Raw genomic sequence first — 12,180 nt, 5'->3', positions numbered from 1 at the left:
GCTGCAGCCTACCACACGGGCTTGGCACGGCTGATGGTGGTGCGCAGCCGGGGCTTCACGTAGTCGTAGTAGCCCTGGTTCTTGTGCTCCTCCTGGCACCAGGCCAGCTCAGCGTTGGGGTACTTCTGCACCTCCTGCAGCAGCAGGTCGAAGGGGAACGGCGACAGCTAGGGGAGGAGGCTCGGTCAGGCAGGTGCGCGGAGCAGCCGGCAAGGCTGGCGCCACAGGGACGGTGTCCTGGGGGAGCTCCAGGCCCCACACCCCAGGAAGAGCGCAGCCCCCGCGGCAGCGCCCGCCTCACCTGCTCGATCCTGGTGATGGCCACCTGCTCCACCATGCCCCGTGCTTTGCGCTCTCGAGTGAGGTCGTAGTACACCTTGCCAGTACAGAACAGAAGTCTCTTGACGTTTTCTGGGCTCTGGGCTGCAGGGCCATCTTCTGGGATCACCCGCTGGAAGTGCGTTCCTATGAGAGAACCCGGACTTGGCTGAGGACGCCAGGGCCCGCCCATGAGTGAGGGACCAAACGGCAGCCCAGGACTCGGGCCGTGAGGCAGCGCGGGCCGTCCCCACCCACCTCCCCCTCACCTCCCACCCCATCAGCCTCTGATGCCCTTCCATTTCCAGACGAGGAAGCTTTGAGAAGTGCCTGTAGGAACAGGCCCCGGGGGCAATGCCAGCCTTGATGGGTGACAGGGTCCTCAGACCGCAGGGGCAGGCAGCTGTGTCCGGGAAAACATCCCATGACCATTCCGCTCAGACTCTCAGGGATTCAGACACTAAAATGTCCCACAGCAAACGGTCAGATCAGGTCTGGGACCGGGCCCGTGAGAACAAGGCCGACTTAAGGAAGCTGTGTCCGAAAGGAGGGCCGGCTCTCCTAGTCAAACACACGCACCGCACCAGGACGAGAGCTGCCTCCACGCGGTAAGGCAGGCGTGGGAAACACGCACCGCACCAGGACGAGAGCTGCCTCCACGCGGTAAGGCAGGCGTGGGAAACACGCACCGCACCAGGACGAGAGCTGCCTCCACGCGGTAAGGCAGGCGTGGGACACACGACATCCTGCTCGTGGTGAGACTGAAAGCCGCCCTGAGACAAGGACAGCACGAGGGTCACTCTCACCACCTCCTTCCAACAGCCCCCGGGTTCCAGCCACAGCAGTCAGGCAAGAAAAGGAAGCAAAAGGCATCCAAATGGGAAAGGAAGAAGTAAACCTGCGTGTACATGACATGATCTTACATGTGAAAAACCCTAAAGAGTCCACAAAAAACCCCGTTAGAACAAACAAATTCAGCAAAAGTGCAGGACAGAAAAATCAACAACTAGAACCCAGTTGTACTTCTATACGCTAACGACGAATAACCCAAGAATGAGATTAAGAAAACAATCCCATTTAAAACAGCACCAAAGCCCGGCCAGTGTGGTTCAGTGGACGGAGCATCGTCCCATGGACTGAGAGGTCTGGGTTCGAATCCCAGTCTGGGCACATGCCAGGGTTTTGGGCTCCAGCCCCAGTTGGGGGGACATCACATTGATGTTTCTATCTCTCTCCCTCTCTAAAAAAAAATCAGGAGAAACATCTGTAACAAAAATAAAAAATAAATAAATAAATAAAAACATTTACAAATAAAATAGCATTAAAAGATTAAAACATTTAGAAATAAACTTAATCAAGAAAACGAAAGATTTATACACTGAAACTACAACACGTTCCTAAAATGAACTGGAGAAGACACTAGTAACGTAAGCGTGTGTTCATGGTCTGGAAGACTCGACACGGTCAGGGTGCTAACACTGGCCCGTGATCTGCAGTCGGTGCAGCCCCATCAGAACCCTCTTTCTGCAGAAACAGAAACACCCGTCCTGTAGCTCATGGAATCTCAGAAGGTCCCAAACAGCCTCTGTCTTGAGAAAGAAAAGCAAAGCCGGAGGACTCACGTCCCGACTTCAAAACCACTAAAAGCACAGTGATGAAAACGGCGTGGCCCTGCCCTGGCCGGGGTGGTCCCGTCCTGTGCTGTGCAAGGGTGCTGGGCGGTTCCCGGTCAGGGCACCCAGCTCTCTTTTATGCACTGTTATAATGAAGAATGTTCTGCATCACCAACCAACCAGCCAACCACAGGGTGGTCCTGGCATAAACACACCTACAGACCATGGGCCAGAACTGAGCCCAGAAATAAGCCCTCACGTCTGTGTCCAGTTATTGCCGACAAGGGTGTCAAACCGCTCAATGGGGAAAGGACACTCTTCTCAGCAAACAGTGCTGGGAGGACGGGACATTCCCGTGGAAATGAGGCCGGACCCTCATCCGTACACCTACAGTAACGCAACGCGGATCAGAAACTTAAATGCCAAGAGGACAAACTCTGAGGAGAAAACGCAGGGCAAAAGCCCCACAACACTGGACTCGGAGGGACTTCCTGATGTACACCGCAGGGGACACCACCACAGACGCAGGCGTCACGGAGCCGTGTCCGCAGGTGACTTCACCACAGACGTGGGCGTCACGGAGCCGTGGACAGCCGTGTCCGCAGGTGGCAGAGCGGGGAAGAACTGCAAGCACACATCCGACAGGGCTAACGCCCAGCAGGCAGAGAGAACGGCACTGAACAAAATGCAATGGAAACATCGGCAAAGGCACCCTGGCCAGTTTGGCTCAGCGGTTAGAGCACTGGCCCACAGACTGAAGGGCTGCAGGTCTGATCCCCAACTCCAGTCAAGGCCATGAGGGAGGCAACCAATCAATGCATTGCGCTCACATTGATGTTTCTCTCTTTCTCTTCCTCCCTCCCTTCCACTCTCTCTAAAAATCACCTGAAAAATATTTGCAGCTGAGAATTAATAAAACAAACAAAAGTCAGCAAAGGACTTGTACAGACATTTATCTGAAAAAGATGCAAAGAGCCGATATGCAGACACAAAGAGAAGATGCTCAGCATCAAGGGAAATGCACCGCGAAGGTGGGAGCAACCCGGTGCCGCCAGGGTGAAGGGCGAGCACAGCCTGACCCAGCGCCGCACGGATGCTGCAGGTGTCCACGGATCAGGCCAACTAACAGCTCTGCTATCGACCTGCTTTTCTCCAGTTAAGCCGCATAAACCAAAACAAAAACAAGAACAGGGCTAACAAGATGTGGTCCACCCACGTGGAATGCCGTTCAGCCTCGACGAAGGACCGCCTGACCCCTGCTCCCACGAGGCTGGACCTTGAGGACACTGCTGAGTGAACCAAGCCAGACAGAGGACGTGCACCGTGTGGCTCTGTGTACAGGAGGGCCCTGGGAGTCAGGTGGTGCGGGGGCAGGGGAGGGGAGTGAGGTGTGATGGGGACGGAGCATCGGTGTGGAAGACGGAAGGTTCTGGAGGTGACGGCTGCACCAGTGTGACTGCATTTTATTCACTGAGCTGTGCACTGAACACGGGCGACGTGGTGAAGGATGTTACGTGTATTTCACCATAATGAAAAGTTGAAAAACACAACAAACAAGAGGTTCATACTGATGGGAGGGAGCCTGACGGGGGACCCATGGCTGGGAGGAGGTGGGCTCTCCATGAGCCGGGGGACGTGCGGGGCCTCACCTCACACCAGGGAACTGGCAGGTTCCTTGGCAGGCCCCACCCACCCAGTGCCCTTCCTCAGTCCCTGAGGTGACTGGGGCCAGTCTCCAGAAGCTCAGCCCAGGTGGTGGGGTGAGCTCTAAGCCCAGACTCATTTCACTGCCTCTCAAGGGCCCTGGGGATGCTCTAGGCAAAGGCCACAGACCTGGGCAGACGTAAGACACACCTTTTTTTTTTTGTATGTGCCCCTAGCGGGAACCGAACCCGGGACTCTCTGGTCCATAGGCTCCAACCACTGAGCAAAACCGGCCAGGGCGAGACACACCTCCTGACCACTTGCGGGCGTCTGGGCTGTCATGGTCGTGGTCTCTGCTCAACTACCCAAAGTATGGCAAGGGCCACAGTATGAGCCCCAAAGCCCCACAGGGCAGCAGCCAAGAACCCCGGGATGCCCATCCCTGCACCCACCTGGCAGCATCTCGTCGAAGCTGGTCCTGGCCTCAGGGTGCCGCAGCAGGGACTTGGGTGTGAAGATGATCAACTGAAACACAGAACCATAGGCTCATGAGGGACACGGATCTAAGGGTTCCAGGCAGGTCAGCAGCGGGGGGGGCTGCCTAGGCCTCTTCAGGACACTGCCCTCCCAGCTCCGGGGTCAGAGGCGTGAAGAGTGGAAAATGGCTGGTGCTATTCCCCATGTCTGCCTCGCCCCTGCTCTGAGAGGAAAGGCCCCACTGAGCCAGAGGAAGGGCCCCACTGAGCCAGGCACCCTCTCCTCCAGGGCCCATCCCAGCCTGCTCTGAGTCCGAGGCAGCCCCTACCACATACCTGGGAAAGAGCCCCCCTCCTCTCTTGGCATCCCTTCCTGTGGCTACCCGAAGCTGTCCCATGATGTGGGCCTGCGTGGCCTTGTACTTCAACCGGCAATAGCAGAAGGTGCTCTCCCCCTGGACCATTCACACACACTCCTATTCATCCTTCAACACCCCGCCCAAGTGGCTCCTGCTGGGGTTCACCTGTCTTCCAAGCTCAGTGCACCACCTATACCACCCTTCCACATGTCCACCCCCCGTGGCCAGGGAGTGCCCCACTGACTGGCTTGCGGAAGGGCAGGAGGATCTGACGGCGCAGCACGTGGAAGAAATTGCCGGGCGTGGAGCAGTTGACAACCACCCAGTTGCAGTCGTACAGCTGACATATGTCGAAGTTGGCTTCTTGGAGGTCCTGCAGCGAGGAGGGGGTGCTTGTGGGAGCTCACAGGGTCTGCCGCCCCCTCCCACGCTCGGCCCTCCCACCTCGCTGACTACTGCCCGGCCTGGCCCAGGTCCTGCCTCCACCAATCTCTTCCTAGCAGAGCGACCCCGGCCATCAGTCACTATAACCCCTGAGTTCCTCCTGCACGTCTGCCTGAACAGACGGCGCCGCCCCACGCATACCCACTGAGCAGGCGGAGGCCACGCTGTCTCTGTGCATGGGTGCCTCCCTTGAGCCCCAGTATTGTGGGCCCCCTTCCAACCCTCCCCGCGACGGCCAAAGGGGCAGAACCGTGGCCCTGCAGACACCTGGCCGGCACCCGCTCACCGGCAGGACGTCGGGGTCATCGTTGCACATCTGCAGGAACCTCTCGGGCCTGGCAGAGGAATGTTCTGGGCCCTGGAAGCAGACGGTGGCTACAGCTTTACTTCTCTGCAAACGCCCTGTGGTGCTTGCCTGCTGGCAGCTCCCTCCCCTTGCCTCCCCCACAGTGTGGCGTGGCCACCCAGGCCGGGCCCAGCACGCACCATGCCCTCCATGCCGTGAGGCAGCAGGAGCACGATGCCGTTCTGCCGCACCCACTTGGCCTGCCCTGGGCAGATGAACTGGTCGATGATGCACTGGGCTGTGTTGTGGAAGTCGCCAAACTGCGCCTCCCAGAGCACCAGGGCGTTGGGGCTGGCCATGGCAAAGCCCAGCTCGAAGCCTGCAGAGCAGGGAGGGGGTCAGAAGGAAGGTGGGGACAGGGCGGTGGGGGGCAGGGCAGGGGCTAGAGGGGGGAGGGGCGGGGCGGGTGGGTCCTGCTTACCCAGGACCCCGTACTCAGACAGGGAGCTGTTGCACACAGTGTAGGGGGCCTGGTTGGGCCACAGGTGGTTCATGGGGATGCAGGTCTTCTTGTCCACGTTCTGGTCGTGCAGCACGTGGTGGCGGTGGCTGCGGAGGCGACAGCAGTGAGCAGGCCGGAGTTGCCCTGCTCCACAAGCACCCGCCCTCCTGACAGGAGCGCCCCCCGTAGAGCAGGAGTGAGCTCTGGGTCTGGGACTGCGGCCGGCACGGCCCTGCCCCTGTTCTCTCTGGAAGAGAAGCACCCGCCCCCACCCCTCTGCTCCGAGAGGCCTGGAACCTCACCTGAAGGTGCCCCGCTCCACGTCCTGGCCACTCAGCCGGATGTGGATGCCCTCCTTCAGCAGGGAGCCGAAGGCCATGTACTCTGCCAGGGCCCAGTCCACGGTCCTGTTCTTCACCAGCTCCCCGCGGGTTTTCAGAATCCGGCTCAGCCCTGCAGACACAGGGTCTTACCAGCTGCCCTGCCTCCCACGAGAGCAAACCACCGGAGTGTGGGGGAGGGAGCGTGAGAAGACTAAGCTGGTGAGCGTGATGGGCCCTCTCTCCTCCACGGTTGCCATCGAGGACCATGCTGGGCGGGGGTGCAGGGAGGAGAGCTTCCTGAATTCAACCACCCCATCTCGGACAAGGACTGGGTCCCAAGCTGGTGAGAGTTCGTCAGTGGACTTTGCCCCCGGCTTCCGAAGGTCAGCGCAGTGTCCTCACCTCCATGAATGGTGAAGTTCTCCACAGGCACGGAGCTGGCCACGTTCCCAATATGGGTCAGGACGTCCTCCGTCAGGCCCGTGGAAGGGCAGGTCATGCTCCTGGGCTGTCCGTCCAGCGTAAAGAAGCCTAGGATGTAAGGGACAAGCTGACGCCAGCCGCACTGCGGGCCCGAGATGCTGTGGAAAGGCCTGGGCCGGCCTCCCAGGAGAAGGGCGTCAGCGTGCGCCTCCAGGGCCTGCGAGTGCTGGGGGTCCGCTGGCCACACCTCACTCACCAGGCCAGGGGGAGTCCAGCCAGTGCTTGATGTGCAGGATCTTCTCGTCCTTGGACCGGGCGAAGGCCTCCTCACAGATCTTGTCATATTTGGAGATCTCCTCCTGGAGGGCGGCACAGCGCAGCTGTCGGGGGCTCTGCACGGGCGCCAGGCAGAGCCCTGGCCCTGGGGTCCCATGTCCGGGAGCCATGCTGCCCGTGGCTCCTGCTCCCCAGCTGGGGCAGACCCTGCTCAGAGTGGGGCCTCCAAGGTCTGGCCCTCATGGCTCCTGCAGCCCGTAGGACGGGACCCCACAGCGCCCTCTGCGCATTCGCCTTTCCCGTGCCTCCCGCAACAGCCGCCTAGGACTCACAGGCACGCCGACGCCTTGCCCACTGCCCTGACCTGGACCTGCACCCGCCACTCACCCCGACACTGGACTCCTCCAGCTGGGAAGCACAGGAGGCTACCACCTGTGACCAAGTGCTCAGATCCCACCTCCCCGTGGAAGTCCTTGGTGCCCACACCCCCCACGCCCTGCAAATGTTATGCAGTGAAATGCTGTTTTTTTTTTAACCCTAACCGAAGGATATTTTTCCATTAGTTTTTAGATAGAGTGGAAAGGAGGAGGGAGGCGAAGAGAGAAAGAAAGAAACACTGATTGGTTGTCCCCCCCCCAATCCTGACCAGGGCCAGGGATTGAACCTGCAACCCAAGTACGTGCCCTTGACTGGGAATCGAACTCGAGACCCTTCAGAACACAGGCTGACGCTCTAACGGCTGAGCCAAACTGGCAGGGCTGAGAAGCTGTAGTGTGTTTCACATGCCCTCACTGGGACTAGCCACTCTGCAGCGAGCACTGGCCTCGGTCGGCCCCCCAACCGCAGCTCGCGGGCAGACACACCTCATACTCGGGCTGGTTGACCACGCCCTGGGACACCAGCAGCTCTGCGTACTTCTGTAGCACGGGCTTCTGCCGGCGGATCTGCTTGTACATGAGTGGCTGCGTGAACATAGGCTCGTCCATCTCGTTGTGGCCGTTGCGCCGGTAACACACCTGGGGACAGCAAGGACGCCCCGAGCCGGTGTCAGGGAGCACGTGGGGGGCTTGGGTTCTCGAGGACCGACCCCTCCCCGACATGCTGCCTTGGTCCACCTCTAGAATCAAGGCCCTGTCTAGCTCTCCTTCCACACCACGGCTGCTGCAACTGTCACAGGAGATAAAAGGAGAGCAACCTGATGATGTCCTGGGACAGGACCCGATGACCTTCCTCCACAGCTGACTCACCCAGGCTGCACTCTCAGGAGCTCTCGGGAGGGCACAGGTGGCCCTGCACACACAGCCGGAGCTGCGGCCTCTCCAGAACAGGCCAGGGCACTCACCAGGTCCACCACCACGTCCTTGTGGAAGGTGCTCCTCCACTCCGCGGCCACCTTGCACACGTACATGACGGCCTCTGGGTCATCAGAGTTCACGTGGAAAATGGGGGCGTTCACGACACGGGCCACATCGGTGGGGTAGGGTGAAGAACGGGCCATTCGAGGGTCTGTGGTAAAGCCGATCTGCAAGGGACACACTGCTGAGCATGGGAATGGGGGGCCAGTGGGGGCCGGGGTGGGGAAAGATCACAGGCGTGACCAGGGCAGCCTGGAGGTGGGGACAAAGGCGGGGGGGGCACGGCTACGTTGATTAGAAACCGGACGCCGTGGCCTCCTTGGCCTTCTCTCTGGCTACCTGGTTGTTGACGACCACGTGGACTGTGCCATGAGTTGTGTAGGATGGCAGGTCGCTCAGGTGGAAGGTCTCGTACACGATGCCCTGGCCGGCAAACGCAGCGTCCCCGTGCAGGAGGATGGACATGACCTGCAGACGTGCAAGGACCAGGTGAAGCAGCCTGGCCACCTGCCCATAGGCAGTGAGACTGAGTCACAGTCCACTTTTATTTTTTTACTTTATTGATTTTTAGAGAGAGAGGAAGGGAGAGGGAGAGAGAAACACTGATGAGCGAGAACATCGATTGGCCCGCATGTCCCCACTGCATGTGCCCTGATTGGGAATCGAACCAGTGATCTCGTGGTGCAGGGTCGAGGCTCAGCCACTGAGCCACACCAGCTGGGTACAATCCACTTTAAAAAAATGTCTTCTTTAAATTCTATTCGAGGGTACTTTCCCAATGATTTTTAGATGGAGCAGAAAGGAGAAAGGGAGGGAGAGAAAGAAAGAGAAACATTGATGTGAGAGACACATTGATTGGTTGCCTCCTGCACAACCCTGACAAGGGTTAGGGACTGAACCTACAACCGAGGTACACGCCCTTGACTGGGAATTGAACTCTTTCGGTCTGACAGCCGATGCTCTAACCACTGAGCAAAACAAGCAGGGCTCAAAAAACATTTCCTGAGATCATTCCAAAGTTAGGGCACAAAGAGCCCCAGGCCCTCCTGGGCCCCGGCCTGCCAGTGGGAGATGCCCACTGCCTGAGCACACCACAGGGGACCCCCCAGGGAGCACTGCGGCCACAGCCTCGGTGGCGCGGGTTCAGGTTCTGGCTGCCCTCATGTCTTAGCTCCGATGGCACCTCGTGACCAGACTCAGCAATGGCGCACTCCACCCAAGACACGCCCGCCTGTGCTGGCCTGTCCCACGCCAGTGCAGCTTTGATCACCTGGACAGGTAGCTGCCTCTGTCTCTCCCTACAAACTCCATGGGGCTCCTTGGTACTGAGAACAGTGGCAGAGCACGGGGGCACCTCTGCATCCCGTCTCTCAGCAGCTCCCACACGCCTATCCTCAGGGTCCCGGAAGATCCTCTCCTATCACCGGTCACTCATTTGTACTAACACATGCTCATGGACCCCGATGTCACCAACAGGTCTAAGTGATCGCATCATGTGGTCCCGGACATGGCCTGGGCAAAGCCCATGCGGGGACGTGACTAGGACAGGCAGATGGTGGACACGGTGCTGGATCTGCACAGGGGCCTCCCCAGAGGGCGCAGCTCTGCCGGTCCCAGGCAAGTTGCCATGGGGTAGGAAAGTCACCGGGGTTGCTCGGTGTCCTCCCTGCAGCCTCTGCTGCCCAGCCTGGCCTTCCTCCGCCACGCTGGTCGCACACTACAGGGCTCACTCCGCTCTCGTCACACTGTTTCTCTGCCGACTGCAGCCTGACGCTCTAACCACTGACCCAAACCGGCCAGAGCCACACTGTTTCTCTTAATCTTCTGGTGAAGCCAGACTGCACCCATGCCTGACTGTCCGGAGGTTCCCTCTCTAGGTGGTCCTTGTGCCCGACAGCCCCTGGTGGCCCCTCTGGACCCATGTGAGGCTCCCTGCGGCACAGGAAGCTGCTTGCCCACACAGCACCCCAGGGCCTCGGGCTCGGTTCTGTACCAGCTCAGTGAACAACCTCAGCTACATGGACAGAAACCATACCCTTCTTGTCAAGTGCTCCTGGTCACAGCACATATTCCCTAAATTCTGAATTTAACAGACATCAGACAGCTGCCTGTGGTTTTTAGAGGAGTCGCAAGGCGAACAGGTGTGAAGGTCTAGAAGAATCTGGGCCCATGGCTGAGGAGGGGTGAGGGTTGGAGCGGCTCAGAGGGTGGGCTGGGGTCTGAGGGACGGGCTGTGTGAATTACACATGGACAGGACCACTCCTAGAACAAATGCCTATGACCACACAGGGCTAATCAGCCTCTCCTGGCCTGCACCCCCCAACAGGACCACGGGTGCAATCATTTGGAAGTTCATTTCAGTCCTCAGGATGTTTCTAGCATTCTAAGTGAGTGACTGTTGTCTGTAATTCACGTCACACAAAGCTTTCTGCAACCCTGCTCCTTCCCCAGCCCCTAGTGTCTGGCCAAGGACAGTGGGAATGCTGGACAACTGGTGAACAATACCAGTGTCCCCAGCCACCGTGTCAGCAGTGCCCTGGGGACTGCACAAGAGGCAGCTGCCTGGCTCTGCTTCTGTGGCACCGTCCAGGCCCCAAGCCTGACACCCTCCCTGCAGACACACTCTGACAGCAGGTGTCTGTCAGTGCAGGAGCCAAGTCCTGCTTCCAAGGCTGCCCGGGCCCGAACCCCATCACCTCCAATAGCAGCTTCTCTCCTTCTGGTGGTCCAAGCCCAGGGCCAGCAGACTCCTGGTGTTTGCAGTCAGACCCTGCACCCTGACTCTGGGCTCCACCTCGAGTCTGACCCTCCACCCTCCCCATCTTCCGCTGCAGAGAACTCCCTTCCTGCCCACCCGCCACTCCTGCTCTTCAGTCAGACAACTCCTGCTCCACAGACGAGGGCGACGAACTCCCCTCACCCTGACTCCGCACACAGCTCGCCCACTGCCCTGCTGAGGCTCACCCCACAATGCACCCCTGCCTTCTGCTCTACAGCTTTCTTTCTGGGGAACGTGGGAGCTGGAAGCAGATTGGTGCCGCTGACTTCGCACCCCCAGCACACACACCAACACCGACAAGCGTGGCATTCCTGCCTGTGTGGCTTCGAGGCTGTGACCCGCTGCACGTGGCAGCGGTCAGTCTGTGAGGGTTTGCACACAGCCAGTGACCAGCCTGTGCCCGGCTGGCGCTCACACTGACACCTGGAACCCGGCTTCACAGGGCCCGTCTGCTCACAGCACCCCCCAGCTCACCACACCTGGGAAGACTCCCCACCTGCTCAGTGAAAGCGCCTCTGCCCAGCACGACGCTGCAGGACAGGCTCCTGCAGACAGGGAGGCCGTGCGAGCAGACAGCCCACTGCCTTCCCAGGCCCACTCACAGGGCTCCGCTGAGGTCCAGACAGAGGTGGGAGCCTGCCTAGGACTGTGAGCCGCCCTGGCCCGTGACCTTACCTTCTTCCCCTCGGTGTCTCCACAGTAAAACTGCTCAGCTTTGGTCTTGCCCATCACCACAGGGTCGGCGGCCTCGAGGTGGGAAGGGTTCGCCACCAGCGACAGGGTGATGTTCCTGTCAGTCACACGGTTGATCCGCCGGTGATACATGCCCAGGTGGTACTTCACGTCCCCGGAACCCTGAGGACAAGCAGTGAGGCTCGGTCCTGGCAGCATGCGGCAGCCCAGCTGTGCCCCCCGTTCCCAGAACCCCCTCTTGGAGGCGAGGGCAGGGTCTTCCCAGGGCACAGGACTGCTGGGCCGCGGGCCAGGCGGCCACCCCTACCTCCCAGAGGCCAGTTCTGGCCGCCTGCTTTGTGAGCAGTGGGGAAGGTTCTGGCCCCTGCAAGTCTCCGCGGAGACAGCGGGGCCAGGGCTGCTGTGTGGCTGTGGACACAGAGCTTCTGCAGGAAACAGCATCTCACCTCATCGGCAGCCTCCAGCTTTGAGTCAAACTGACAGAAAATCTGCTCCAGCTCCTTCCTGATGACGTTCGCCAGCACGTTCAGCCGCCCCCTGGGACATGTGGGGGTCAGCAGGGCCCAAGGGTGCCCCGGGCGCCCCTTCCTCCTCCAGGGCACAGGCAGCACCTTGGTCTGCTGCCCGAGAGGCGCCAAGACCAGAGCTATCACTGAGCAGCCCTCCCTCAGGTTCCCTCCCTCTGCTGT

General features: G+C 59.8%; 1 protein-coding gene across 4 annotated transcripts in view; it reads right to left on the bottom strand.

Annotated features, from left to right (window-relative positions):
• The window catches only part of OGDH (oxoglutarate dehydrogenase), a 44,049-nt gene that overhangs the window by 914 nt on the left and 30,955 nt on the right, over window positions 1-12,180 (bottom strand). For all 4 annotated transcript variants that reach the window (XM_036246184.1, XM_036246183.1, XM_036246182.1 and 1 more), the window contains exons 8-22: window positions 11,938-12,028; window positions 11,474-11,653; window positions 8,359-8,487; window positions 8,007-8,186; window positions 7,528-7,680; window positions 6,645-6,747; window positions 6,368-6,496; window positions 5,945-6,095; window positions 5,622-5,749; window positions 5,341-5,519; window positions 5,141-5,212; window positions 4,655-4,783; window positions 4,028-4,100; window positions 302-465; window positions 13-167 (exon numbers count right to left, since the gene is read on the bottom strand). In XM_036246184.1, the coding sequence (XP_036102077.1) occupies window positions 13-167; window positions 302-465; window positions 4,028-4,100; window positions 4,655-4,783; window positions 5,141-5,212; window positions 5,341-5,519; window positions 5,622-5,749; window positions 5,945-6,095; window positions 6,368-6,496; window positions 6,645-6,747; window positions 7,528-7,680; window positions 8,007-8,186; window positions 8,359-8,487; window positions 11,474-11,653; window positions 11,938-12,028 (2,016 nt within the window). The remainder of the gene's footprint in view (window positions 1-12; window positions 168-301; window positions 466-4,027; window positions 4,101-4,654; window positions 4,784-5,140; window positions 5,213-5,340; window positions 5,520-5,621; window positions 5,750-5,944; window positions 6,096-6,367; window positions 6,497-6,644; window positions 6,748-7,527; window positions 7,681-8,006; window positions 8,187-8,358; window positions 8,488-11,473; window positions 11,654-11,937; window positions 12,029-12,180) is intronic.

This window comes from Molossus molossus, unplaced genomic scaffold (assembly GCF_014108415.1).
Source record: "Molossus molossus isolate mMolMol1 unplaced genomic scaffold, mMolMol1.p scaffold_m16_p_7, whole genome shotgun sequence".
NCBI classification, from domain to species: domain Eukaryota; kingdom Metazoa; phylum Chordata; class Mammalia; order Chiroptera; family Molossidae; genus Molossus; species Molossus molossus.
This window is presented reverse-complemented; position numbering and strand designations above follow the sequence as displayed.